We start from the raw sequence: 27,176 nt of genomic DNA on the forward strand, positions 1-27,176 counted from the left end.
AGCATATTGCACACGGTAGAAACTCCATGGTTTGTATATTGGAAATGTTGGGAAAGTCTTTGTTCTCCAAAGACTGTACAGACTCGAACGGCTAAAGAGATTGTGCGTGTATTTTTTTTAATGAATGAAGTAAATTTTTGAAATAAAAATAAATCTGCAGGCGGAAACAAGATGTAGATTCATAAAGCTAAACCTTCCAGCTTTTTGTGCATTTAGTGAACATCTCGAGTATGAGCCCTGCCTGTGCCTCCATCCCGCCTCCCTCTGTCTCACTCTCCCTCCACCAAAGGCAACTCTCCAGGCACCTTCACCCTCCTGGGATGGGGTCAAAACCCTCTCAGCGTCCTAAACCTGTTTCTCCTTCGAAATATTGTTTTTTACTTGCTCCCAGGTCAAAACCTTCATAAAACACAATGACTAATTACTCTTCTCTGACAATTGCAGAGAAATCCATCGGTAAGTGATTGAACTGAATGTGTTCACCAGCGCCGTCACATTGAAACTGAAAGTGCTTTCAATCAGGAAGTGCTGAGTGTGAACATGGCTTCCAGACAGCAGCTCCTGAGACTGACCGAGGAGGCAGTTTGTCCCATTTGTCTGGATTTCTTCACTGATCCGCTTACACTGGAGTGCGGACACAACTTCTGCCGCTCCTGTATCACCCAAAGTTGGGAAAAGAAGGAAATAAACTCCTGCCCGGAATGTCGAGAGGAATTTCCGGAAAGAAACCTCAGGGTAAATCGGGCCTTAGCGAATCTGGCCGAGGGGGCTCGAAAGTTAAAATTGGATCCGAAAGAGAAGGAAAGTAAACCTCACTGTGAGAAACATCAGATAGAACTGGAGCTGTTTTGTGAAACTGACAGGAAATTGATCTGTCTGATTTGTAGAGATTCGCGGGAACACAAAAGTCACGACTTCCGGCCGGTCAACGAAGCTGTTGAAATCTACAAGGTAAAAGAGAGAATATTTTGTAAAGTGCACGTTTCATCACATATCCCTGATCCCACACCTCACCAACACATCTATTCTTCAATTTCTTTCCCAATTACAGGATAAGCTGAAATCTTCCTTAGATTCTCTCACAGAGAAGAAATCGGCGGTTCTACAAACGGAACTGACCCAGAAACGGAAGATTTCCGAAGTGAGGGTGAGCTCTCCCTGTGCTGATTTTCTGGGATCTCGGTTAGTTTTGTTCCCTTTATCGCGGGACATTAATGAGGTTTCACATTTCATTTGGTAGGAACAGGCGAGCAGTCTGCAGACCCACATCACATCCGAGTTCACTAAAATGCACCAGATTCTCACTGAGAAAGAGCAGCGTTTACTCAGAGATGTCAGGGAAGAAGAGGAGAGGATTGTAGAACCAATGGAGAGAAACCTTCGAGAGATTCAGGAGAATTTAAATTCTATTGAGGAGGAACTCTCAAAGTTGCAGAAACTGACGGAGCAAAAAGACGATTTAATCTTTCTGAAGGTGAGGGAATATATTGCAGGTTATTTCAGACAGATTTCGGACATGACAACTGTAAAAATAATATGGAATGTCGTATAAAAAGGTGAACTGACCTTGTGACTGTCCGGATGTTCTGTTGTTGTCACTGAAGAAGGGTCAATGCTCCCGAAGCGTTCCCTCTGATTTCTTTCCACAGATCCTTCCAAACCTGCTGAGATTTTCCAGTAGTTTCTGTTTTTTTTTTACTGACCGCTACCAAACTATCTGCAGATTCTCGGGAATACCGACATTCTCCCGGGAATCACTATTTGTGATTCTTTTCTTTCAGGAGGAAGCTTGTCGGAAGAGAAGGTAGGACATGCTCTTTACTGAAACACTGCACAGTTTGCTCAGTAACTTAGGGATGGGTTATTATGGGGTTATTTCCTGGTTAATGGTGCCACTTTAAAGGATGATTCATCGTATAACAGTAACTCCGGTTATGGTTCACACACGTGATTTTTTATAAGAAGAAGATTCTTACAGGTTTTAAACAGTATTAGATTTTATGAAACTGTTCTGCAGCATTGTAAACAATGACAAGATGCCTGTAAATACAGCCTGGTTCCGAGGCTGGAAGTGATCATTGCCCTGATTTTTGTGACTGTTTGTGTGACTGTGACCTTCCCCCTGACCCTGTGAGAGACACATGGCCCATGTTTCCAGGGAATGGCCATCCCTGTCACTGCATGGCTCCTGACCAGCCCTAGACAGTCAGGGTTGAAAGGGGGAATCATTTTTATTTCACTTTTTACAACACTAACTCGCACTGTAGCCTTTACAAAGGGAACAATAAAAGCAAAATTTTAAAAAAAATTAATTAGTGTAATGTAATGTTCTGAGTACTTTGCATGAGAGTTGGAAAGTATAGAAAAGTGTCACTGAGCTATTAATCCAGGTGATTGCTGTTAGTTTTAGCGGATCATAAAGGAGGAAAGAGGAATAGAAAGATGGAGAGGTTCAGGGAGGGAATTCCAGAGCTGAGGATCTGGGCAGCTGAGGTCCAACCTCCAATGGGGGTGGGGAGATAGTCAGGAGGCTGGAAGTTGAGGAGCAGGATTCTCAGAGGGTTGTGGGACCCATGTATTACACAGTTGGATATTAGATGCTTCTTTTTTTATGTCTCTGTTCCACAAGCTCTGTTTATAATATGGCAAGGGGATGGAGGAAACTTATATTATCTCCCGCGGTGTGTGATGTCTCAGTACCTAATCTGTTTTCAGGACATGGGCCTTTCTCTGGATCTGGGTGTTTCCGATCCTTGCCCTTGCATTATCGAATTCTTGTTGGATCAGTAACAAAAATAAGATGAACATTTCACTTTCTATCCCATTGACTCAAGCATGAAAAATGCGGAACGCTTGAATATTTAAATGTTTCATAAATATTCGAACAACGCAGAGTTTATGATGTCATCTGTTTAATGTTTACAGGATTAGTGATGAGGAGAAGGCACTCTCAGCTGCTGATGGCTCTCTGTCTCTCGGACAGTTCACTGGCCCTTTACACTACACAGTCTGGAGAGAAATGATACACACCATTCACCCAGGTAAACACGTGCATTCATTTTCCTGATGGTAGATCCAGTTATGTAGGGTCTCGAAGGCCCCAGTTTACATTCTCACATCACTGGTTGTTAATTCTGGGAGACTCTACCTGGAAACATTGTATTTTCTGTGGGTCCATTTGGATAAGTGTCTGAAGCCATCAACTCTGTGTGTCAGAGCAGTGAAGGATTCTGGATTAGAGTGGTGCTGGAAAAGCACAGCAGGTCAGGCAGCATTTGAGGTGCAGGAAAATTGACGTTTCGGGCAAAAGCCTTTCATCAGAAATAGCCCTTCATCATCTATTCCTGATGAAGGGCTTTTGCCAGAAACGTCGATTTTCCTGCTGCTCAGATACTGCTTGACCTGCTGTGCTTTTCCAGCACTACTCTAATCTAGACTCTGGTTTCCAGCATCTGCAGTCTTTGTTTTTACCCAGTGAAGGGTTCTGTCGAACCAGAGGGATACAGCATGGAAACAGGATTTCTAGAGTAGACTGGGATGGCTCTATCTGGTGTGACATTGGAGGAAAGGTTTTTAGCATAATAACAAAAGGCATGTAGACATTTAAGAGCCGGTGTTAACTGGCACTTATCTAAAGGGGGTTGTGAGAGAAACAAAATAGAAATTCCTTGGAAAGCTCCCCAGGTCTGCCAGCATCTGTGGAGAGAAATCAGAGTTAACCTTTCAGATTGAGTGATCTTTCCTCAAAGCTGATAGTAGCTGGCAAAAGATGGTTTATATGCAGAAGTGGGGGAGGAGGTAAGGAGGAAATGATAGGTGGGGATAGTCCCAAACAGAGAGAAATACAGTTAGAAAGACAAAAAGAGTGGATAACGATTTGGTTAGAGAGTGAATACCTGGTGATGGAGACTGTTAGTGCCAAATAATAGGCAGAATGTAATGGCAGCGAAAACAAAACTGGTGTGTGGGGTAGGGGGCTACGTCATGGTAGAGCTCTGGGATTAGAATTATTGCCTTGAAATTGAGCCTAGAGAACTGCAGGGTCCAGAAGTGGAAAATGAGATGTCGTTCTTCCAGACTGCGCAGAGCTTCAGTGGAGCACTGCAGCAAGCCAGAGACAGAGATGATGCCCAGGGAACAGGATGGTATGTTAAAGTGGTCGGCAACTGGAAGCTTAGAGTCCTTTTTCTTAAATGGCAGAACACAGACGCTTTGTTTCCCCAATACAGAGGAGACCACTTTGTGAACAGTGAATGCAAGACAATAGATTGTGTGAAGTGCTACCTCACCTTGCAGGTGTGTTGGACCCTTGGATACTGGAGGTAAATGGGAAAGTGTTGTACCTTTGACAGTTGCTGAGGATGTTGCTGTGGGGCTGTGGGTGCGTGATGGAAGTGTAGGAAGAGAGCACCAGGTTGATTGGAAGGGAACGGTCCCTGCAAAAGGCTGACAATGGAAGGGAGGGAAATATATGCCTGGTGGTGACATCTTACTTGCAGGTGGCGGAAATGGTGTCTGATTCTCTTCTGGTTGTGGATGCTGGTGGGATTGTAGGTTTGGACAAGGGGAACACTATTGTTGTTGTGGCAGAAAAGAGAGGGGGTGCGGGCAGAAGTGTGGGAGGTGTCGGACCCGATTGAAAGCACTCTCAATGACAGTGCTGGTGAATCCTCAGTTGAGGAAGGATGTGGGCATTTCCGAGGCTCCCTTGTCAAAGTTTGCTTTGTCGGAGCAGATGGAATGGAGACGGAGGAACTGGGAGGATGGAATAGAGTGTTTACAGGAAGCAGGGTGTGAGAATGTATACTCTACGTAGCTGGAGAAATGGGATCATAGTGGATATTATTGGTCAGTCTATCACCAGAAATAGAAACAGACATGTCAAGGAAGAGAAAGAGGAATCACAGATCGACCAGGTGAAGGTGAGGGTAGTGTGGAAGTTGGACATTAGCAGTGTGAGAATGGGGGGCGGGGGAGGGGGAAGAGGATGTGTGAGTGGGGAAGGTGGGATTTAGATAGTTTAGCAAAGAGAAGGAGTTGCAAATACTGAGAGATTGCATTGTATAATAGAAGGTTTGTGATGGTCTTACTGAAGTGGTCAATGATGAAAACTGTCGCAGATAAATATCAGCTGAAAGAACTGTGGATGCTGTAAACAAGAGACAAAAACAGAAGTTGCTGGAAAAGCTCAGCACATCTGGCAGCATCTGTGGAGAGAAATCAGAGTTAATGTTTCGGATTGAGTGACCCTTCCTCAGAACTGACGGCAGCTCAGAAAATGTCTGTTTATATGCAGACATGAGTGTGGGGATTGGGGTAAGGACTGTACGATATCTGGGCACAGAGCCTAAAGACAAGGAAGAACAGTTGGACAGACAAAGGAATTGATAACAGTCTGGCTCGGCGGGTGAGGAACTGTTAATGGGGATGGTTTGTGGCTAACAATGGGCTGTGTGTAATTCCAGACTCTGAATGATGAGGCCTGATGTGTTGGGGTTGAGGTAAGGACATGGGCGCGCTCAATTCTTAAAATTATTGAATTTGATATTGAGTCAGGGAGGCTGCCGAGACCAGAAGTGGAAAATGAGGTGCTGTTCTTAGCAACCCTGAGACAGAGATGTTGGCCAGGGAACAGGGTGTTCTTTAAAGGAGCAGGCAACTGGAAGCTCAGGGTCTTTTTCATAGACAGAAGACAAGTGTGCAGCAAAGCGGTCACACAGTCTATGCTTTATTTCCCTCAAGGAGAGGAGACCACATTGTGAGCAGTGAATGCAGTAGACTAGATTAAGTGAAGTACAGATAATGCATTATCTGTTTGGGCCTTTGCATACTGAGGAGGGAGGAAGGAAATGGACAGGTGTTCCATATTCTGCAGTTGTGGATGAAGGTGCCATGAGGCTGTGGGGGGCTGTTGGGAGTGAGGGAATAATAGACCAGGGTGTCCTGGATGAAACAGTCTCAATGGAAGGTGGACAAGGGAGGGGAGAGGAATATGTGTCTGGTGGTGGCAGAGATTATGGCTGATGATCTTCTGGATGTTGGTGCTGGCGGGATTGCAGGTAAGGATGAGGGGAACCATATCAGTGTGGCAGGAGGGGACAGAAGGGGTGAGGGTTGAAATGTCAGAGATGGATTGGATCCAGTTAAGGGCCCTGTCAACAACTGTGCTGGGGAATCCATGGTTCAGGAAAAGGGTAGACATTTTCAAGGCTCCTTTGTTGAAGTTGGAAGGATGGGAACGAATGCGATGGAGACGGAGTAACTAGGAGAATGGAATGGAGTGTTTATATGAAGCAGAGTGTGAGCATGTACAGGCCAGCTAACTGTGGGGGTCGGTGGGTTTATCGTGGATATTATTGGCCAGTCTATCGCCAGAAATGGGAACAGGAATGTTGAGGAAAGGGAAGGATGGATCAAGTGAAGGTGAGAGCAGGGTGGAACTTAGAATCAAAATGAATAAACTTTTCCAATTCGAGATGAGAAAGGGAGGCAACACCAATGATATCATTGATACACCAGAGAAAGACTCATGTTTCAGACTGGAATGGGAACAAGAAATGTTACACATACCCCATAAGGAGACAGGCAAAAATGGGGGCTTAGATGGGGACCTATGGCCACCACTCTGACTGAAAACAATGAGGGGTGATAAAAGAGAAGTTGAGTGTGAGGATGAGCTCGGCCAAGGGGAGGCGAGTGGTGGGGGGTGAGGATGTTTCAGCCCTGAGTTCCTGGAAGAAGCAGAGAGTCTGAGACCATCCTGGTGGAGGATGGAGGTGTAGAGGGATTGCATATCCATGGTAAAGAGGAGGCAGCTGAAGCCGCAAACTGGAAATTTTGGAATGGGCATAAAGTGTCAGAGGAATGGTGGATGTAAGTGAGCAGGGACTGCAGCAGGTGAGACAAGACTGAATCATGGTAGGAAATGATGAGTTCTGAGAGGCAGGAGCAGACAGAAAGAATGGGTCTGCCTGGGTAATCCTGTTTGTGTATTTTGGGAAGGAGGTAGAAGTGAGCTGTGCGGGGTTGTGGGACTATCAGCTGGAGGTAGTTGGAGTGGGGGCAGATCCCCAGATGAAATGAGGTTGGTGACTGTAGTTGATGCAATGGCCTGATGTTCCATCATGTAGTCACAGGTTAGACGCCAATAGGAGGAGGTATCTGAGAGGGATCTCAGCTTCTGCAATGTAGTGGTCAGTTTGCCAACTACTCCAGCCCCACACTGATTAGATTAGATTACTTTATTAAATTACTTTACAGTGTGGAAACAGGCCCTTTGGCCCAACAAGTCCACACCGACCCGCCGAAGCGCAACCCACCCATACCCCTACATTTACCCCTTACCTAACACTACGGGCAATTTAGTATGGCCAATTCACCTGACCTGCACATCTTTGGACTGTGGGTTGAAACCGGAGCACCCGGAGGAAACCCACGCAAACACGGGGAGAACGTGCAAACTCCACACAGTCAGTCGCCTGAGGCGGGAATTGAACCCGGGTCTCTGGCGCTGTGAGGCAGCAGTGCTAACCACTGCGCCACCGTGCCGCCTTAAGTCTGCCGTGATCAGCAGACTTAATAACAAAGTCAGGATTGGATCTGAGGGCATGGAGCATGGTGCTGCCTCCGTCTCCCATTCAGAATTGAAAAGGTTTATCGATTTTGTTTCCAACTTCCAACTCACTCTCACTTTCACCTGGTCTATATCTGAACCCTTCCTCAACATCACTGTTTCTATTTCTGGGGATAGCTTGGCCACTAATAATCCACAATAAGCCCACCAACTCCAAAAATTACCTGGCCTTTATATTCTCGCACCCTGCTCCCTGTAAAGTTTCCATTCCATTCTCCTAGTTACTCCGTCTCCATCGCATTTGTTCTGACGATGTTAACTTTGACAAGGGATCCTCCGAAATGTCCACATGTTTCCTCAACCAAGGATTCCTCAGGGCCCTCAAGTGGGACCAACCTATCTCTCGCACTTCAGCCCTCACCCCCTCTCTTCCCTTTTGCAACAGTGATAGGGTTCCCCTTGTCCTTAATTACCATCCCAACAGCATCAACATCCAGAAGATCATCAGCTGCCATTTCTGTCACTTCCAGAGAGACACCTCCCCTCCTGCAGGAACCATTCCCTTTGGGACACTCTGGTTACTTCCAACACCCTCTCACAGCATCATAGCACTTTCTCCTGCAACTACCGAAGGTGCAACATGTGTCCATTTATTTCCTACTTCCCCAGTATCCAAGGGCCCAAACACACCTTCACCTCCCTGCACTTCTGACAATCTAGTCTACTGCATTTGCTGCTCACAGTGTGGCCTCCTCTCTACTGGAGATCTGAAGGGTCGACGTTAGAACACTTGCATTCCGTTTTCCAAAAAACGACTCTGAAATTCCAGTTGCCTTTCCACACACCACCCTGTAACCTAGTCAGCACCTCTGTCTCAAGCTTGCTGCAGTGCTCCAATGAAGCTCAGCGCAAGCTGGAAGAACAGCACCTCATTTTCAGCCTGGGGATCCTGCAGACTCAATATCAAATTAAATAACTTTGGGGTCTGAGCTCTCCCATGTCCTTACCCCAAACCACACAACCATGCCTTGTTATCACAGAGTCTGTCATTACACACAAAGCATTGTTAGCCACTAACAGTCTCCATTAACTGTTATTCACTCCCCTACCCAGACCATTATCCAATCCTTTGTCTATCTAACTGCTCTTCTCTCTCTTTGGGCTCAATCCCCACCTACCATTTACTTCTCACCCCTTCACCCCCCACCCCAGATTCTGTATATAAACTGACATTTCCCAGCTCCCATCAGTTCTGAGGAAGGGTCACTTGATCCGAAACGTTAACTCTGATTTCTCTGCACAGATGCCGCCAGACCTGCTGAGCCTGATAAATATCTATAGGTGTAACATAGTCTAATATTAAACAAGACAGAGATATTTATAAATTTCCAGCTTGCAGGTAGTGAGGTTGTTAGAATCACAAAATCCTTCCAGTGTGGAAGCAGGCCATTCAGCCCATCGAATCCACACTGACTCTCTGAAAAGCAACCCTCCAGGACCCAATGCCTTCGCATATTCTTTTAACTCCACCTTTCCCATGGCAAATACACAAAGCCTGCACTTTCCTGGACACAATGGACAAATGCTGCACATCTTTGTACTGTGGGAGGAAACCAATGCAAACGTGGGAGAATGTACAAACTTCATACAGTTACCTGATGCTGGAATTGAACCCAGCTCCCCAGTGCTGTGAGGCAGCAGTGCTAATCACGAAGCCACTGTTCCAATATTTTCAGTAATCCTATTGATCAAACAATGAACCCAATGTCCGCTTCATGATGTTTTGGAGAGGTCCAATTCAGTCTGAGTCTACTTATTCAATGTAATGTTCTTGGTCAGTTTTGCAAGGGTTCAGAATGTGAGAAGTTACAGGATGGTCTTTCAGGAGGGAGCAGATACCTGGAAAACTGCTATCACTTCCAAGTGAGGGAAAGGTGTGATTTGGAATATTGGGAATATGGCAGCAAACGAGCAATGAGTAGCCACCCGAGCTACAAATCTTCACACGAACATTGAAAGCAAGCTAACATTTTGAGTCTCGATGACTCTTCATAAGTGCTTAACTTTCCGAGTTAACAGTTGCTGGCTCATCCCCTTCCTATAAATCTTTTTCCTCACTGAAATATATCGTTGCTGTGAATCATGTGCTGTTCTTTTTAGCGTCTGCCATTGTTCCTCAAATATCATAGAACGTAGAACATAGAAAAATACAGTGCAGAACAGGCCCTTAGGCCTTTGATGTTGCACCGACAAGTGTACTATTCTCAGCTCGACTCCCTACACTATCCCAAAATCATCCGTGTGCTTATCTAAGGACTGTTTAAATCTCCCTAATGTGGCTGAGTTGACTACATTAGCAGGTATGGCATTCCATGCCCTTAACACTCTCTGCATAAAGAACTTTCCTCTGACTTAAATCTATCACCCCGCAATTTGTAGTTATGCCCCCTCTTACATGCTGACGTCATCACATGAGGAAAAAGTATTTCACTGTCTACCCTATCTAATCCACTGATCATCTTGTATGTCTCTATCAAATCCCCCCTTAGCCTTCTTCTTTCCAATGCGAACAGACCCAAATCTCTCAGCCTTTTCTCATAAGACCTTCCCTCCAGACCAGGCAACATCCTGGTAAATCTCCTTTTCCAATGCTTCCACACCCTCCCTACAATGGGGTGACCAGAACTGTACACAATATTCCAAGTGTGGTCCCACCAGCGTTTTGTATAGTTGCAGCATGATATTGCGGTTCCGGAACTCAATCCCTCTACCAATGAAACCGAACACGCCATATGCCTTCTTCACAGCATTATTCACCTGGATGGCAACTTTCAGGGATCTATGCACATGGACTTCAAACCCTCTGCACATCCACACTACCAAGAATCGTTGCATTGACCAAATACATTGCCTTCCTGTTATTCTTCCCGAAGTGCATCACCTCACATTTAGTTGCATTGAACTCCATTTGCCATCTCTCAGCCTAATTCTGCAGTTTATCCAAGTCCCTTCCAACCTGAAACATTCTCCAAACTGTCCACTACTCCACCGACTTTACTATCATCTGCAAATTTACTAGTCCATCCACCTATGCCTGCGTCTATGTCATTTATAAAAATGACAAACAGCAGTGGTCCCAAAACAGATCCTTGTGGTGCATGACTAATAACTGGACTCCAGACTGAATATTTTCCATCAACTACCACTCACTGCCTTCTTCCAGATAGCCAGTTTCTAATCCAAACTGCTAAATCACTCTCAATTCCATGCCTCTGCATTTTCTCCATCAGCCTACCATGTGAAATCTGATCAAAGTCCATGTGTACCACGTCAACTGCCCTACTCTCATCTACGTGCTTGATCACCTTCTCAAAAGTTTCAGTGAGGTTTATGAGACAAGACCTGCCCTTGACGAAACCATGTTGACTATCTGAAGTCAAATTGTTGCTTGCTAGATGATTATAAATCTCATCTCTTATAATCCTTTCCAAGACCTTTCCTACAACATAAGTAAGGCTCACTGGTCTATAAACACCTGGGTCACCTCTGCTGCCCTTCTTGAACAATGGGATAACATTTGCAATCCTCCAGTCCTCAGGTACTAAATGTGGAGACAACGACGACTCAAATATCAAAGCCAACGGCTCTGCTATCTCCTCCCTCGCTTCCCAGAGAATCCTCAGATAAATCTCATCCAGCCCATGGGACTTGTCTATTTTCATTCCTTCTAGAATTAATAACACCTGAGCGTAACTAACCTCAATTCATTCTAGTCTAATATCTCATACCTCATTCTTCTCCTTCACAATATTCACCATTTCCTGAGTGAAAACCGATGAGAAATGTTCATTTAGCACCTCTCCGATCTCCACAGGGTCCACACTCAACTTCCCACTTCTGTGTTTGATTGGGCTGATCTGTAACTCTCCATTGCCTCATCTGTACCATCTTGCCTCATCAACACATAAGCCTCTTTCTTCTGCTTAACAAGAGATGCAATTTCTGTGGTAAACCACGGTTCCCTTACCTTATCACTTCCTCCCTGCCTGTCAGGGACATACCTAACAAGGACATGCAATATCTGTTCCTTAAACCTTCTCCACATTTCGATAGTCTGTATCCCCCCCCATTCTATGCTACCCCATTCTATGGATCCTGATTCTTGCCTAATCGCATTATAATTGCCCTTGCCCCATCGATAACTCTTGACCTGTGGCATGTACCTATCCCTTTCCATCGCTAAACGAAACGTAACTGAATTATGGTCACTCTCTGCAAAGTGCTCACCTTCAACTAAATCAAACACCTGGCCTGGTTCATTACCACGTGGCATGGTGGTTCAGTGGTTAGCACTGCTGCCTCACAGCACGAGTGTCCCAGGTTCGATTCCAGCCTCGGGTAAGCTGTCTGTGTGGAGTTTGCACATTCTCCCCATGTCTGCATGGGTTTCCTCCGGGTGCTCTGGTTTCCTCTCACTGTCCAAACATGTGCAGGTCAGGTGGATTGGCCATGCTAAATTGCCCATAGTATTAGGTGCATTAGTCATAGGGAAATGGGTCTGGGTGGGTTACTGTTTGGAGGCTAGATTAGATTACATTACAGTGCGGAAACAGGCCCTTCGGCCCAACAAGTCCACACCGACCCGCCGAAGCGTAACCCACCTATACCCCTACATTTACCCCTTACCTAACACTACGGGCAATTTAGCATGGCTAATTCACCTGACCTGCACATCTTTGGACTGTGGGAGGAAACCGGAGCACCTGGAGGAAACCCACGCTGACACGGTGAGAACGTGCAAACTCCACACAGTCAGTCGCCTGAGGCGGGAATTGAACCCGGGTCTCTGGCGCCTGTGAGGCAGCAGTGATAACCACTGTGCCACCGTGCCGGGTAGATGTGGACTTGTTGGGCCTGTTTCCACACTGTAGGGAATCTAATCATTACCAAGCACCAGATCCAGTGAAGCCTCCCTTCTTGTCGGCCTTTCGATATCCTGTGTCAGGAAACCCTTCTGTACACACTGGACAAAAACTGATCCATCCGATGTACGAGAGCTATAACATTTCCAGTCAATATGGGGAAGTTAAAGTCCCCATAATGACCACCCTGTTCCTTTCACTCCTACTCAGAATAATTTTGCTAATCCTCTCTTCCACCTCCCTGGAATATCTTTGATGCTAAGTGCCTTCCCCAATCCACCCCAGAAAGCTCAGCCGTCATTCCTTTGCAATTACCCTTGTTAAAGGTTCGCACAGTTATTTTCCAACCAAGATCCTCCCTTTCAAACTGAATGCGACATTCCTCCATATTATGGTCCGTGGAGACTCTGACATCATTTATCCAACCTGCCTCAGTACACATCACCAGATTCAAATTGGCAAATACAAGGTTGGATTCACAATATTATTATTCCAGGAAACTATATGCTCATGGCTCCCTCTCTCACTGTTTAAATCAACATGCTGATAAAAGTCACCCAGGTTTCATGTTACTTGCACTTTTTATGTCCTGATTATTATCTGCCCCACCGTGTAGCTACTGTTTGGGCTCTTAGAGACCATTTCTGCCAAACTACTTACTTCATTTCTTGCCTTCACTCATGTGGAGTCTATATTCTTCTGATTTCAGATTATTTCTTGCTGTTGTATTTACTTCATCCCATATCAACAATACTACGCGATCGCACTTTCATTTCTGCTTGTCCTTTTGAAATTTACATTTTTGCGACATGAAGTATTCCTTCTTGTTTTTTGAAAAAGCAACAAAGTGGATTGATGAGGGCAAAGCAGTGAATGTGATCTAAATTAACTTCAGTAAGGCATTCGACAAGGTTCCTCATGATAAACTGGTTATCAAGGTTAGATCTCATGGAATAATGAGAGAATTCGCCATTTGGATACAGAACTAACTCGAAGGAAGAAGACAGAGAGTGGTGGTGGATGGTTTCTTGTCAGACTGGAGGCCTGTAACCAGTGATGTACCACAAGGATCGGTGGTGGGTCCACTACTTTTCATCACTTATAAAAATGATATGAATGTTAACATAGGAGGATAGTTTGCAAGCTTGCAGATGACTAAATGGGATCATGATCAGATGGGGCCAATGGGCTGAGGAGTATCAGATAGACTTTAATTTAGATCGACGTATGGTGTTGCACTTTGGAAAGGCAAATCTGAGCAGGACTTCCACACTTAATGGTCAGGTCCTGGGTAGTGTTGCTGAATAAAGAGATGTTTTTCCTCCAGTTTGGGGGTTGACTCATTGTGGCAATGGAGGAGGTCAAAGATGGTCATGTTGGAAAAGGAGTGTGAAGGGGAATTAAATGGGCAGTGACTGGGAGGTCCGGTTGGCCTCTATGGACCCGGCTGCGAAGCTCAGCTCACTGTTCCATCAATTTACGTTTGATCTCTCCAATGGAGAGAAGAACACATTGGGAGCACCTGATGCAGTAAACTTGGTTGGAAGAGAGGCAGGTGAACCTCAGTCTCACCTGGAAGGACTGTTTGGGGCCCTGGATGGAGCTGAGTGGTGTGATGTATCGGCAGGATTTGCACCTTTTCCGGTTGCAGAGAAAGGTACGTGAGAGTCCGGGTGCATGGTGGGGGTGTTTGTGGTGGGCTGTCGGTGGGGTGAGTGGCACAAATGGAGGACTGGTGAAGGGAACAGTCCTTGTGGAAGGCAGAAAGGAGTGGGCAAGAGATGGTGTTATTGAAGGTAGGGTGAAGTTGGAGTTGGAAGAAGTGTTTGAGGATGATGTGTTGGATGTGGAGACTGGTTGGGTGGTAGGTGAAGGCAAGAGGGTTTCTGTCTTTATTGCGTTGAGGTGGGAATGTTTAGAGCAGTGGAACAGGGAATGGAGGTAGAGCGGTGGAGGGCTGACTGGATGAGGGAGGGGGGAATGCACATTGTTTTAATTAGGTGGACACCTGTGATGCTCGCGAGTGGAATGTCTCCTCGTCCAAGCAGGTGCGGCGGAGGCAGAGGATTTGGGAGAATGGGGTGGAGTTCTTGCAGGATACTGGGTGGGAGGAGGTGTGGTCCAGGTAGTTGTGAGAGTCTGTGGGTTTATAGTAACCATCCATGAGGAGACTGTTGCCGGAGATGGGAACAGAGAGATCAAGAAGGGGAGGGAGTTGTCCGAGACGGACCAACTGACAAACCATGCCTCCGATGTTCGCAAATGATTTATATGTAGATCCAAAAGCAGTGGAATCCAGCACCAATCCTTGTGTCACACCGCTGGTCTCCAGTCTGAAAAGCAACCTTCTACCATCACACTCTTCCTCCTACCTTCAATCCAATTTTGTACTGTGTCAACTAGCTCTCCCTGAATCCCATAACCTTACTAACCAGTCGACCCTGCAAATCCCTGTTGAATGCTTTGCTGAAGTCCATAAGGACAACATCTATTGCTCTGTCTTCATCAATCTTCTTTGTAACATCTTCGAAAATTTCAATCAAGATGCGATTTCTCACTTACAAAGCCGTGTTGAAGACTCCTAATAAGAGGGTCATGTAAATCCAGTCCCACCCTCTCCAGTAACTTACCGACCACTGCTGTGAAGCTCACTGATTCTATAGTTCCCTTGCTTTTCCTTACAACCTTTCTAAAATGATGGCAATAAATTAGCCGATCTCTAGTTCTGGCACCTCACCTGTGGCAGTTGTTCATACAAATATGTCAGCAAAGGGTCCAGCAATCTCTTCCATAGCTTCTCTAGTTTCTGGTCCCGGGAATTTACCTATTTTTGCACAATTTAAGACCTCGACAGCACCTCCTCTTCTATAATGTGAACCCTTTTCAAGACATCACTATTTATTTCCCCAAGTTCCCTAGGTGCTGTGAAATGGAATAGAATTTGATCGGCCATTGATGACCACAATGGGCTTAAGGGCCTCATTTGATGCTGTGTTATTCTATGGCTATGTAGGTTGGTTACATCAGTTGGTTGGACAGCTGCTGTATGATACAGCAACAATTCAGGTTCAATTCCTACACTGTGAACATCTTGTCTTCTCATCCATACCCCTTCAGTGAGGGATGGTGACGCTGACAATAAAATCACCACAAGCTTTCTCTCTCAGATCAGACAGCAGCCTCTGGGACTGTGTCAACTTCACTTTCTTTTAGCCTGTGGCTCAAGCAGTGGACAATAGACAATAGGTGCAGTCGTAGGCCATTCTGCCCTTCGAGCCAGCACCATCATTCATTATGATCATGGCGGATCATCCTCAATCAGTATCCTGTTCCTGCCTTATCCCCATAACCCTTGATTCCACTATCCTTAAGAGTTCTTTCCAACTCTTTCTTGAAAGTATCCAGAGACTGGGCCTCCACAGGCTTCTGGGGCAGAGCATTCCACACACCCACCACTCTCTGGGTGAAGTAGTTTCTCCTCATCTCTGTTCTAAGTGGCCGACCCCTTATTTTAAAACTGTGTTCTCTGGTTCAGGACTCACCCATTAGCGGAAACATTCTTCCTGCCTCCACAGTATCCAATCCTTTAATAATCTTATATGTCTCAATCAGATCCCCTCTTAGCCTTCTAAACTCAAGCGTATACAAGCCCAGTTGCTCCAATCTTTCAGCATAGGATAGTCCTGCCATTCCAAATTGACCTCGTGAACCTACGCTGCACTCCCTGAATAGCTAGAATGTCTTTCCTCAAATTTGGAGACCAAAACTGCACACAATATTCCAGGTGCCGTCTCACCAGGGCCCTGTACAGCTGCAGAAGGACCTCTTTGTTTCCTTCTCGCAGATTCTCTCAATAACTAAAAGATAATATTTTTTACTGCAATGTTCACCTTACCTCAGCAAAAAGATTAACGTTCTTAATTACTCACTGTTCCTGTTTTGAACATTTTCTGTCTCATACAGTAGAACACCAACATCACTCTGTCACTGGCAATTCTGCAGGATTTCTCTGCTTTAAGAATGCTTCTTGTTTTTAAAATTCTTCCTTGCGAAGACTCCCCTTCCCCACACATCACTCAGGCCTCACACAATCCCCCCATTCCCTCACACGCACAACTCCCATTACCACCCTGAAGTTGTCCTATCTCCTCAGAATAACGTAAGTATTTAAAAACCCAAGCGACTCAATTACAACTTACTGATGCTGTTGCAAATACTTGCAATTCCCCATAAGCACCCCTTTGGCAAAAAAAAGGAACCCTTAAGCCCAGGTTTTCACAGGAGAGATGTCAGAAAGAGAGAGAGGATCAAAAAAACTAACTGCTTGCCAAACCAAACCAAAACCAGAGTTAAGCTGACTTGGGAGACCCGGATACTCCCCTTCGATTATACAAGTGTTTCTTTAAACTTGAAAGCCTTTTGCCTGAGGCAGTATCTGTTATCCATGATCAATTTGTCCCGAAAACATATACAAACCAGAGACATCGGAATCTGTGTTTATAACCTCTCTAAAAAGAAAAAAAGGACAACCTAACCTTAATTAAGCAGCAATATCGTCACACCCCTCACTCACCTCCACACTATGCCTTCCCCATACATCTCCCTTTCACTTCCTCCTCCCATCTCCCTGATTCTCCTCGTTTGAGTCATCCTCCTCATTTACATTCCCCCTCCCCATCCCCTTTGCTGCCAATTTCCCTCTTATTTTCCCTTACACCCTGCCTCTCCCCTCCTCAACAGTCATGAACTTCCATACAGTCCACCTCTTTATTCATCCCCTCACTCTCTCCTCAGTTTCCTTGTCCCTATCCCTCACTGCATCCCCCTTCCATCTCCATACAGGACCCACTCTCCTCACCCTCCCTTCCCATCACTCTTCCATGGATTTCACTCTCCACGCCCTCCCTCTAACCAACACTCCCTCCTGATCTCCCACCCCACTGTCTCCCGCTCTCATTGTCTCCCTTCTGTTCACTCCCCACTCACATCTCTGACCCTACTCTCCCTGCCCACCACCAACCTCTCCCACTCTCTTTCTGTCGTCCTGCTCACTCTCCACTCACTCTTCCCTCTTATTCACTGTCCCCTTTAGCACAGCTTCCTATCCCGGACACTCTCCCCTTGACCTTGGTTTTCACATGCCATTAACCATCCCTTAGCCTGGCAGACCATGGCCTCACTGCATTCTCCACCCTCCAACCAACTCACCTCCACATTCCCCACATCCATCCATTCCTCTTGATTGTTCACCATTCAGTCCTTCCCACCCTCCCTTAATTGTCCTACCATCACAATTCCCTCTTGCCGCTACCTCACCCTCCCATCCTCACTCTCCTTGTCACTCCACATCCCCCGACAGTCTGCTTGCCCACACCTCCCCATCAATGCCCCCTCATTCCCTCCTGCTCTCCCATTCCCCTCAATCTCACATCACCTTCTGATCACTCCTCCTACCATCAGCTCATTCTTCCCTCTCCCTCACTATCCTCTTGAGCACAGCTTCCTAATCCGGTCACGCTCCCCTCAACCTCACTGTGCTCTCACTCTCTTCTTTGCACTGCTCCTCACTCCTATCTCACATTCGCTCTCCCCTCCACTCCATTCTTCATGATCACTCTGCCATGATTTCCCCCACCCCTGATTCTCCCTTCCCGTTTAATCTTGCCTCCTCAAACTCCTCTTCCCCTTTCCACTTGCCTCCACCTCTCTCCCCTTCACTTCATCCTCAAGTTCACTCAACTGCTCCATATTCCTCCACACAGACTTCTTCAATTTCTGAGACCCAACTCTGTCCTTCCTTTGAAGCCCCCATCCTACATTCCCCTCATCTTAACTCTCCTCTCCCCTGCTCAGACTCCACGTCATCCTCCAGTTCACTCACCTCCAAAATTCCCACAGACCTTATTTTGCACTCTCTCACTTCCTCACGTGGATTAATTCTCTGGCTTCTTAACACATCCTTATGTACCCTGTCACTCCCTGCCACTTACATTCGTCTCCCACTCACTCTCACCTCCCATGGCCAAAATGAACTTGTATTTCTCCCCTCAGCTCAGCCATCCCTTCCTCCTCACTCCCACCTCCCTTTCTCTCTTCCCCTCACTCACTGTCTCTCCACCTCTCAATCCTCCCACTCACTCTCCTGATCTTCAAACCTCAAATGTCCACTTATTTTGCAGACCTCCCATTCTATAGTATAACTGACTCTCCCCTACAGCATTCCAAAAAGTCCCCTCCCCTCACAAAACCACTAACCCTCTCCAATATCCTTACTCCGATTCCAATCGCTCCCTCCTCCATCACTTACTCCATTCCCTGTCCTGGGGTCAAATACCTCCCCTCATTTCCTCCCATTCTCCAGATGTTCCCCTCCCACTTAGCTAAACTCTCCTTTACAAATGCAATTTCATTCTACCCGTCCCTCAGTCTCCCCACACCCTTGCTGCCCATCACTCCTGCCTCCCCTCAGTATTCCCATTCCCACTGCCTCACATCACCTCACTCTCCCCTTTTCTTTTGAATTTTCCGACCTGCCATCGCTCTCACCCGAGTTCTCAACCCACCCATTGGCCACCACCTTCCGCATTCCCATATCTCTCTCTCTCGTACTGTCCCTTCACTCAGCCCTCCTCTCTTTCCCACCTCTCCTCACTCACAACCCTCTATCCCACATCACCTCACTCTCCCACTCTCTTTAACCATCCCCTCCCTCCTGCGATAGGGTGAGGGTTCTGATCTTTCTGTGCACTTCATTTCCCCACTCACATCCCTTCAAATGAGCTCTCTCATCTCCCTTCCTCATCCCTCCCATCCCTCCGCCTTCCCCACCCTTCCTCCTCATACCTCCGCTCTCGCTCACTCACCACACTCTCCCTCACTCACTCACCTTTCCCTGTCTCCCCCCGTTCAAATTCCCCTTTTCCAGACTCTCTTTACCTTCCATTCACTCTCATCCTGCTCCATTCCTCAACTCCTCAGTACCTGCTCCCCTCACTCTGCGTGGCTACTCTCTCCCTCCCTCTCTCTCTCTGACGGTGTTATTTGATCTCTCCCCCAGCTCCAGCCTTTCTGACTCTGGATCCGAACACAGCGCATCCCCTGCTCATCCTGTCTGAGGACCGGACCAGTGTGAGACTCGGAGACAAACGGCAGCCGCTCACTGACTCCCCGGAGAGATTTGATTACTGGCCTTTTGTCCTGGGATCAGAGGGATTCACATCAGGGAGACATTACTGGGAGGTGGAGGTGGGGGAGAAGACCCGGTGGATTCTGGGAGTGGCCCGAGAGTCTGTGGAGAGGAAAGGGGAGATCACCCCGAGCCCGGAGTCCGGATTCTGGATTGTGGGGCTGGGACCCGGATGTGGTTATTTTGCCGCCACCTCCCCCTCATCGACCCCCCTCTCCCTGAGTGTGAATCCCCGGAAGATCGGGGTTTTCCTGGACCATGAGGGTGGACAGGTGTCATTTTACAATGCGGACACCATGTCCCATCTCCATACTTTCACCCACACTTTCACTGAGAGGCTCTTTCCCATCTTCCATCCGGGAGGGAATGACGGCGGGAAAAACCCCGTCCCGCTGACAATCTGCGGGATTAAAGGGCACTGACAGATCCATCCCATAATTTCACCCCGTCCCCCTGCCTCCTGCCAGCTGTAAACTGATGGGGGTCGGTGTCAGTCTGGGGGAAAGAAGGAGGAGGAGAGAAGAAACAAATAGAAGCTCAATTGTAGAGAGGGACTGACTGGGTAGAGTGAGCTGTGAGCTGCAGGAACCCGGGGACCTTCCTGCCTGTAATGTTGCTCCACAGGCGGGAGGTGGCGCTACATGACCATGTTGGAGATGAATCAGTCAGTGGGTCTCAGACTGGGCTCAGGGGAGTCTTTCCAGGAGGGACACCAAATCATTTCCCCGCAGGGTCAGTGGAGTGTTTCCGGGGGGAAATTTAAATTATTTCTCTGCAGAGTCAGTGGGATCTTTGCAGGGGGACTGGGCTCAATCAAAATAAACATTTCAGACTGATCTTCTGTAGATTTCCACCATATATCAGAAATGTTTTGTTCGGTTTGTCACTATTGTCCAGAATTTTGCTGCTCTTTCACAAAATTGGAAAATTTGAAAACCTCAGATTTGAAAGGGATGGGTGAACCCATCATTTATGCCATAATCAGATAATATTTAACCATGTTTGAAAGTGTTCAGTTGGTACAAACTGAAATGTAGCTGGAATTACAGTTATTACTTGTCCCTGAGTTATTATCTATCATCATTATCTGCACTGAATTAATCCTTACGTCAGCCCAATGAAAATGTCTGTTTGATAAAAATCATTAATTACTCTTGCACTCTGTGCGCGGAACCAATTCAGATTTTGACAATGTTTATGTTTATGTAATTATAATTTATGTTGGAGGGCACTATCAAATTTGAAAATATTTCTTCAATCAAATCAACATCTTTGATTTACTAGAGTGTAAGTAAGGCTTTTTTAAAAAAATACTTCATCAATAAATCCAAGAGAGTAAACCTGTTAAGGTTGTAATTGTCAATTTCTCCAGAATATATATCCTTATACCTTGCATTCCAACTTCGTCTGGATTGTTTTAAAATTCACTATTTCAAGTCAATGGAGTTTTAGCTACCTGGAAATTATCCTACTTTTACTCTGGACTTTCAGTCATTGCTACCTTATTTCGGGTCTTAGAGTCAGAGATTGATAGAGTCCTACACCCTAGAGAGAGGCCCTTCGGTCCAAACTGGTCCATGCCATCCCCAAATGGTCTATCCATGCTAACTTCATTTCCCTGCACTTGGCCCATATCCTTCTAAACTTTTCCTATTTCTCCAAATTTCTTTGAAATGCTGTTAATGCACCTGTCGCAACCACTTCGCTGTCAGCGTATTCTGTATTGTTAGAAACGAAAATCGCTTTTCAATAATCGCTCTAGACAAATTCAGGAAAACAAAGTTTTATTAACAAGTCAAGTCTGCAGAGTCGGGCACCCTTGAAGAAAAGGCGCGCTGAGGCTTACAAAGTCTCCCATTATATACAGTACAAGTCCCTCCTCTCCTTGGCTCTAACAAGCCATGAGGTTCACATTCTTAAAAACATCATTATTCTTATCACAAAGTCTGCAACAAATGGCTCCAGAGTCTCTAAAGTTGTTGTTTTTCTCACCCTGTAGTCTTATCAGTCAAAGACTTTAATCTGTAACAGATGTCTCTCGAGTCGTTCCCCTATCCTGGAGTCTTATCAGTCAAGGACTCATCCTTCCCGCCTGTGTTCATGGTTTCATCAATCAAGGGCCTGTTTGTTTTTACTCTGCTCACAAATTGTCAGCATTCTGCACAATTTAAACTAGCCTGTTTGTTTTTACTCTGCTCACAAATTGTCAGCATTCTGCACAATTTAAACTATTCTACTTTTGAGTATATAAAATGTTCTGGAAAAGAAACAAAAGTTTTGTCTTTTATTATAGACCAGTCTGTGGTCCAGGCACATCTTAAAGTTTAAACCGAAATTACCTCTCACAATTCCACCCTTTTCTTTCTTTAAGATGTGCCTGACCAAGATAAGCCCCCCCTCCCTCAAGGGCCCGGGAAATCCTTGGTCTTTCGCAGCAACATCACTTTAAGTTCCCGCGTCCCATGTTGTGGAACCACCACTGCCTGGAGTCGGGAAATATTTTTCTGAATTAAAAACTGAATACAGGGAGTTAGGTAGGGTAATACAAGAAGAAGAATCATGCCTCCCCCACATACAGGAGTAAACTGATCAATATCCCCACCAATACAGTCCAAGTAGAGTTCATTATTGCTGTCTTTTCAGTTTTACCGACAACGGCTTGTCCCCTTGCTCGCATGTCCAGGTGCTTTCTTCTTCAGGCGGAACAGGCCCCTTTATCCTTGATGCGTGGACCCACCCTTTTTCTTTCGTCCGAACAGCTGCTTCAGTTGTTAACAGAACCAGGAACTTTCCTTCCCACCGCGGCTGGAGCTTTTCGGCCTTCCAGGTCTTAACAAGTATCCAATCTCCGGGCTCCACCTTATGCAGGAGGAAGTCAAGCGGCGGAGTCTGAGCCAGAAGACCTTTCCTCCGGAGTTCTGCAAAAGAACGGGATAAGGCCAGTAAATAGGTTCGGATAAATACATCCCCCCCTTGTAGAGTGGGACATCCATCAACCTGACTCCAATACGGTAATCCGAACAGCATTTCATAGGGGGAAACCCCGACATCTCGGCGAGGTGCCGTACGTATCCTCAATAGGGCAATGGGCAGGCACTTTGGCCAGGGTAACTTAGTTTCTAACATCAGCTTAGTCAATTGGGTCTTGAGCGTGCCATTCATTCTCTCAACTCGACCCGAACTCTGAGGATGCCAGGGTGCGTGGAATTTCCATTGGATACCCAGGGTAGTAGAGATCAAATGGTGTAGCTTAGAAATAAAATGCGTCCCGCAGTCGGAGTCGATAGATTCCATTATGCCATATCTCGGGATTATGTTCTCTAACAACAGTCGGGCCACGGTTGGTGCATCGTCTTTGGCAGTTGGGAAAGCCTCTACCCAGTGAGTGAAATGGTCTACTATTACTAGCAGATATTTCCATCTCTGTACTGGGGGTAATTCTGTAAAGTCGACTTGGATCCTCTGAAATGGCCTAATCGCGAGGGGCTGACCACCGGCTGGCATAGATCGCATGGCCTTCCGATTAATACGCCGGCAAGTGGGGCATCCGACTACCTCTTGTTGGGCTAATGTGTACATCCCCCTGCATACATAGTCTCTCAGGATTGTGTCACACATGGCTTGCACCCCCCAGTGGGTCTGATGGTGTAATCGGTGCAGAATACCCCAGGTGATCTGTTTGTTCAGTACTTGTCTCCCATCAGGAACCGTCCACTTCCCGTTAGTATCTAGCCGGGCACCCAATTGATCCATTTTATCAATCTCCCCCTGGGTGAAGACGGGTTGTTTAGCGAGCCCTTCCCTCAACGGTATTAACGTTAACAATTGGACAGATTTTTCGACCGCTGCCCGCTTGGCTTCCTCGTCTGCCAGCCGGTTTCCCACCGCTTCCGGTGTCGACCCCTTCTGGTGACCGGGTACATGGACTACTGCAAGTTCCGTAGGTAACGCCAGGGCTTCCAATGTTAGGCTGATCATTTGTTCGTGAGCTAATTCTTTTCCCCGGGAAGTTATCAATCCTCGCTCTTTCCAGATTTTCCCGAAAGTATGAACGACTCCGTATGCATACTTTGAGTCAGTATATATGGTTCCCACTTTCCCTTCCAACAACTTCAGGGCCCTCTGGAGGGCGTACAACTCACAGGATTGGGCTGACCACTTCCCGGGCAGTCGTCCGGACTCAATCGCCCGTTTCGTTGCACCATCTATGACAGCATAGCCACTGTATCGTACTCCACTGATGCACCGGGAGGACCCGTCGATATACAGTTCCTGTCCCTCACCCAGCGGGGCTTCTTGCAGGTCCTCTCGGCTCTTGGTCTGCAAGTCCACAAATTCCACACAATCATGCTCCTGTTCCCCGTCTGCAGGACGTCCGTACAGAAACTGGGCTGGGTTGCAACTGAGATCTTTTGCAAAATTGAGATCGTTCCCGGTCATCAAAATCGTCTCATACTTCAGGATGCGAGAGTCTGTTAACCAGCGGTGAGCCTTTTGAGCCAGTATGGTACTAACCGAATGTGGGGAGTATACTGTGATCCTTCCTCCAAAGGTAAGTTTTCGGGCCTCTTCTACTAACATTGCCGTAGCTGCCACTGCCTGTATACAGGTCGGCCATCCACATGACACAGGGTCTAACATTTTTGACAAAAATGCAACCGGCTGACGTTTCCCTGCCCGCAGCTGAGTAAGCACACCCTGGGCAATTCCGCCGGCGCTATTGACATATAACTGGAACGGTTCCTTCAGGGTGGGTAAAGCCAATACCGGAGCTCGAATCAGTTTATTTTTAATAATATTAAATCGCTGCTCCTCCTCATCTGACCAGTCCACCTTTTGTCCTTCTTGTCCCAGTTTGTCGTACAAAAATTTTACTAAAGTGGTGTAAATTTCAATCCATATCCGGCAATACCCTACTAGTCCCAGGAATTGTCTGACTTCCTTCTTCGTCCTGGGTATTGGCATACCCGTAATTCCTGATATTCGTTCTGGCGTGATACGGCGGTGCCCCTTACTGACTTGATGGCCCAGATATTTTACTTCTCGCTCCACAAACTGGAGTTTTGTCTTGGAGACGCGTAGACCCTGTTTCCCCAGGAAGTTCAGCAGGGCAACGGTGTCTGCTCGTACCTCCTCTTCTCTTGGTCCTGAGAGTAAGAGATCATCGACATATTGGAGCAATTGATTCTCCACGTTACACCGAAATCCTCCTAAGATCTGCTCCAGTATTTGTCCAAACAAATTGGGTGACTCCATGAATCCCTGCGGCAAGACCGTCCATCTTAACTGTCGCTTTCGTCCTGAGAAGGGATTCTCCCATTCAAAGGCAAAAAGGTTCCGACTTTCTTTGTCAAGGGGGCAACTCCAGAAAGCATCCTTCAGATCTATTACGCTGAACCATTCATGTTCGGGGGGAATTTTACTCATTAACGTGTAGGGATTAGGTACCACCGGGTATCTAGCCTGGACTACTTCATTCAACCCCCGCAGGGCCGTACTTTCAAGTTTACCAGGGGTTCCTGTCGATAGTCCTTTTGCCCCAAGGGTAGGAACCCCCGACCTCCCTAATCTTCCTCCATCAGGACGTACGACCTCACCTCCCGCTTTAGCGGGAGCACTCCCGTTTAAAATGTCCCTCTTCATTACAATAGTAACATCTGAGTGTCCTCTTCGTTTCCCTGTCGCGGTCTCGCGTTCCTCCACCCTTCCTTTGTTCCGGCCATGGTTCTCTTTTCCTCTGCTCTTGCCACGACTCTCCCCTTTCCTGTTTCTGCCACGGCTCTCCCTTTTCCTTTCTTCCAGCTGTCATTTGTTGCACCGTTTGCATCATTATCTTTGTCGCCTTCCTTTGCTTCTCATCGTCCCTTCTCACAAACACCTTTTGCGCCTCCCGTAGTAGTTCACTTAAAGATTTACTATCCCAATCATCCATTTTCTCTAACTTCTTTCGTATGTCCGGCCAGGCTTTTGATACAAACTCTACCCGCATGAGTTGTTGCCCCACGTCCGTCTCAGGGTCCACCCCAGCAAACTGCTGCAAATTCTTCCTAATCCTGTCTAGGAAGTCCGTAGGGGTTTCCTCCGGGTTTTGATGATAACCAAAGGCCTTGGTAAAATTGTGCCCCTTCGGGGCTGCGTGTCTTATTCCTTTTATCCAATATTGCCGCATGTCTCTCATGTTGCGCCGTCCTCCCTCCGTGTTCATATCCCACTCGGGGTCGGTGAGGGGAAACTTCTGCTCCCCTCCTTCTCCCCCCTCTCTCTCCCAGACCAAGAGCGCAGCTTGTCGTATCATCTGACGCTCCTGGCTAGAGAACAATGTTTTCATGATGGAACACATCTCTTCCCAGGTGTACGTATTCGGACCCAGGAACTGATCCAATTGTTCAGCAAGTCCCATGGGGTCCTCTAGTAGACCCTTCATCTCCCTCCTGAAATTCCGTACTTCAGTACTCGTCAAGGGAACGTTCACATATCCCGTCCTTCCCTCCTCGCCCCCCATGGGCACTTCCCGGAGTGGATTCATTCTTGCAATCGAGACAGGGTTTTGTCTGTGACCCTTTCCAGCTTGAGATCTGGTCTGTACCCCTGAGGTAGTTTGTGATTCCTCCCCATTTTCTTCCCCTTCCCCTGAATCGTCGTCACCCGAAGGAACATTTTGTGGGGCAGACGGGGTCACATAGGGCGGCGGTAAGTGATCTAAAGGGTCCCATTCTTTCTGCCCTTTCGAGTCTTTATTAGTTACCTGCATTTGGCAAGATATCGTAACCGGCAGCCAACAAAGGGCATAATCACTTTCTTCCAGATTAACATCAGGTTTTGAATTGACATATAAAATGAGGGCTTGCCGGACCCAGTCTTCGTCAGTACCGAATCTAGGCCACCACACTGAGTCGCCCTGAATAGGTTTCTGGGACCACTTTTGACAGTATTTTACCATCTTCCTTTTAGATTTTCCCTTTCTTCCACCCTGATCCCAATTATTTAGCATTCTCCCTAACGGACTATCGTCAGGTACCCCGGGGTATGTGTCATTGTCCCTGTTTAAGCCTACCTTTCCCTTAATCGCCTTAGATCCCTTATTTCCCATTTCCGAGGACTTCGTATTTTTCCCGTGATAATCTATCACAATGTAGCCAATTCCCGGACCTTCAGTCCCGTGATTGCCCAGGTTCCTTTGCAGGCACCCCCGGTCTTTGGATTCCTGTGTCCTACGTCTCTGTGACACAAATCACAGGCACCCCGTAGGTACACGTTCCTCCTCAAACACGGTCTCTGCACTCTGCCACAAGGCATAAGTCAGAAGTGTGAAGGAATATTCCTCATTTGCCTGGATGGGTGCAGCGCCAACAACGCACAAAATGCTTGAGACAATCAAGGACAAAGCAGCCCCCTTGATTGGCACCATACCTACAAACCTCCATTCACTCCACTATCTACGCTCAGTAGTAGCAATGATCTACAAGAAGCACTGCAGAAATTCCCCAAAGATCCT

General features: G+C 46.8%; 1 protein-coding gene across 1 annotated transcript; it reads left to right on the forward strand.

Annotated features, from left to right (window-relative positions):
- The first annotated feature begins 344 nt into the window (after positions 1-344).
- On the forward strand, positions 345-21,025 carry LOC122546561 (zinc-binding protein A33-like). Its single transcript, XM_087979311.1, has 6 exons — positions 345-951; positions 1,052-1,147; positions 1,241-1,474; positions 1,782-1,804; positions 2,926-3,041; positions 19,553-21,025. The coding sequence occupies exons 1-6, from the start codon at positions 541-543 to the stop codon at positions 20,101-20,103; spliced, it is 1,431 nt and encodes a 476-aa protein (XP_087835437.1). The 5' UTR covers positions 345-540; the 3' UTR covers positions 20,104-21,025.
- Positions 21,026-27,176: the final 6,151 nt, after the last annotated feature.

This window comes from Chiloscyllium plagiosum, unplaced genomic scaffold (assembly GCF_037043375.1).
Source record: "Chiloscyllium plagiosum isolate Xiang-an unplaced genomic scaffold, Cpla_swu_hap1 HiC_scaffold_35, whole genome shotgun sequence".
Classification (NCBI taxonomy): Eukaryota; Metazoa; Chordata; class Chondrichthyes; order Orectolobiformes; family Hemiscylliidae; genus Chiloscyllium; species Chiloscyllium plagiosum.

What these genes read in the sequence shown, in the direction of transcription:
- LOC122546561 (XM_087979311.1), top strand. Translation starts at nt 541, where the DNA reads ATGGCTTCCAGACAGCAGCTCCTGAGACTGACCGAGGAGGCAGTTTGT. An exon ending in GGAAGATTTCCGAAGTGAGG is followed by an intron (nt 1,148 to 1,240) that starts GTGAGCTCTCCC and finishes TTCATTTGGTAG; the next exon opens with GAACAGGCGAGCAGTCTGCA. An exon ending in GAAGCTTGTCGGAAGAGAAG is followed by an intron (nt 1,805 to 2,925) that starts GTAGGACATGCT and finishes TAATGTTTACAG; the next exon opens with GATTAGTGATGAGGAGAAGG.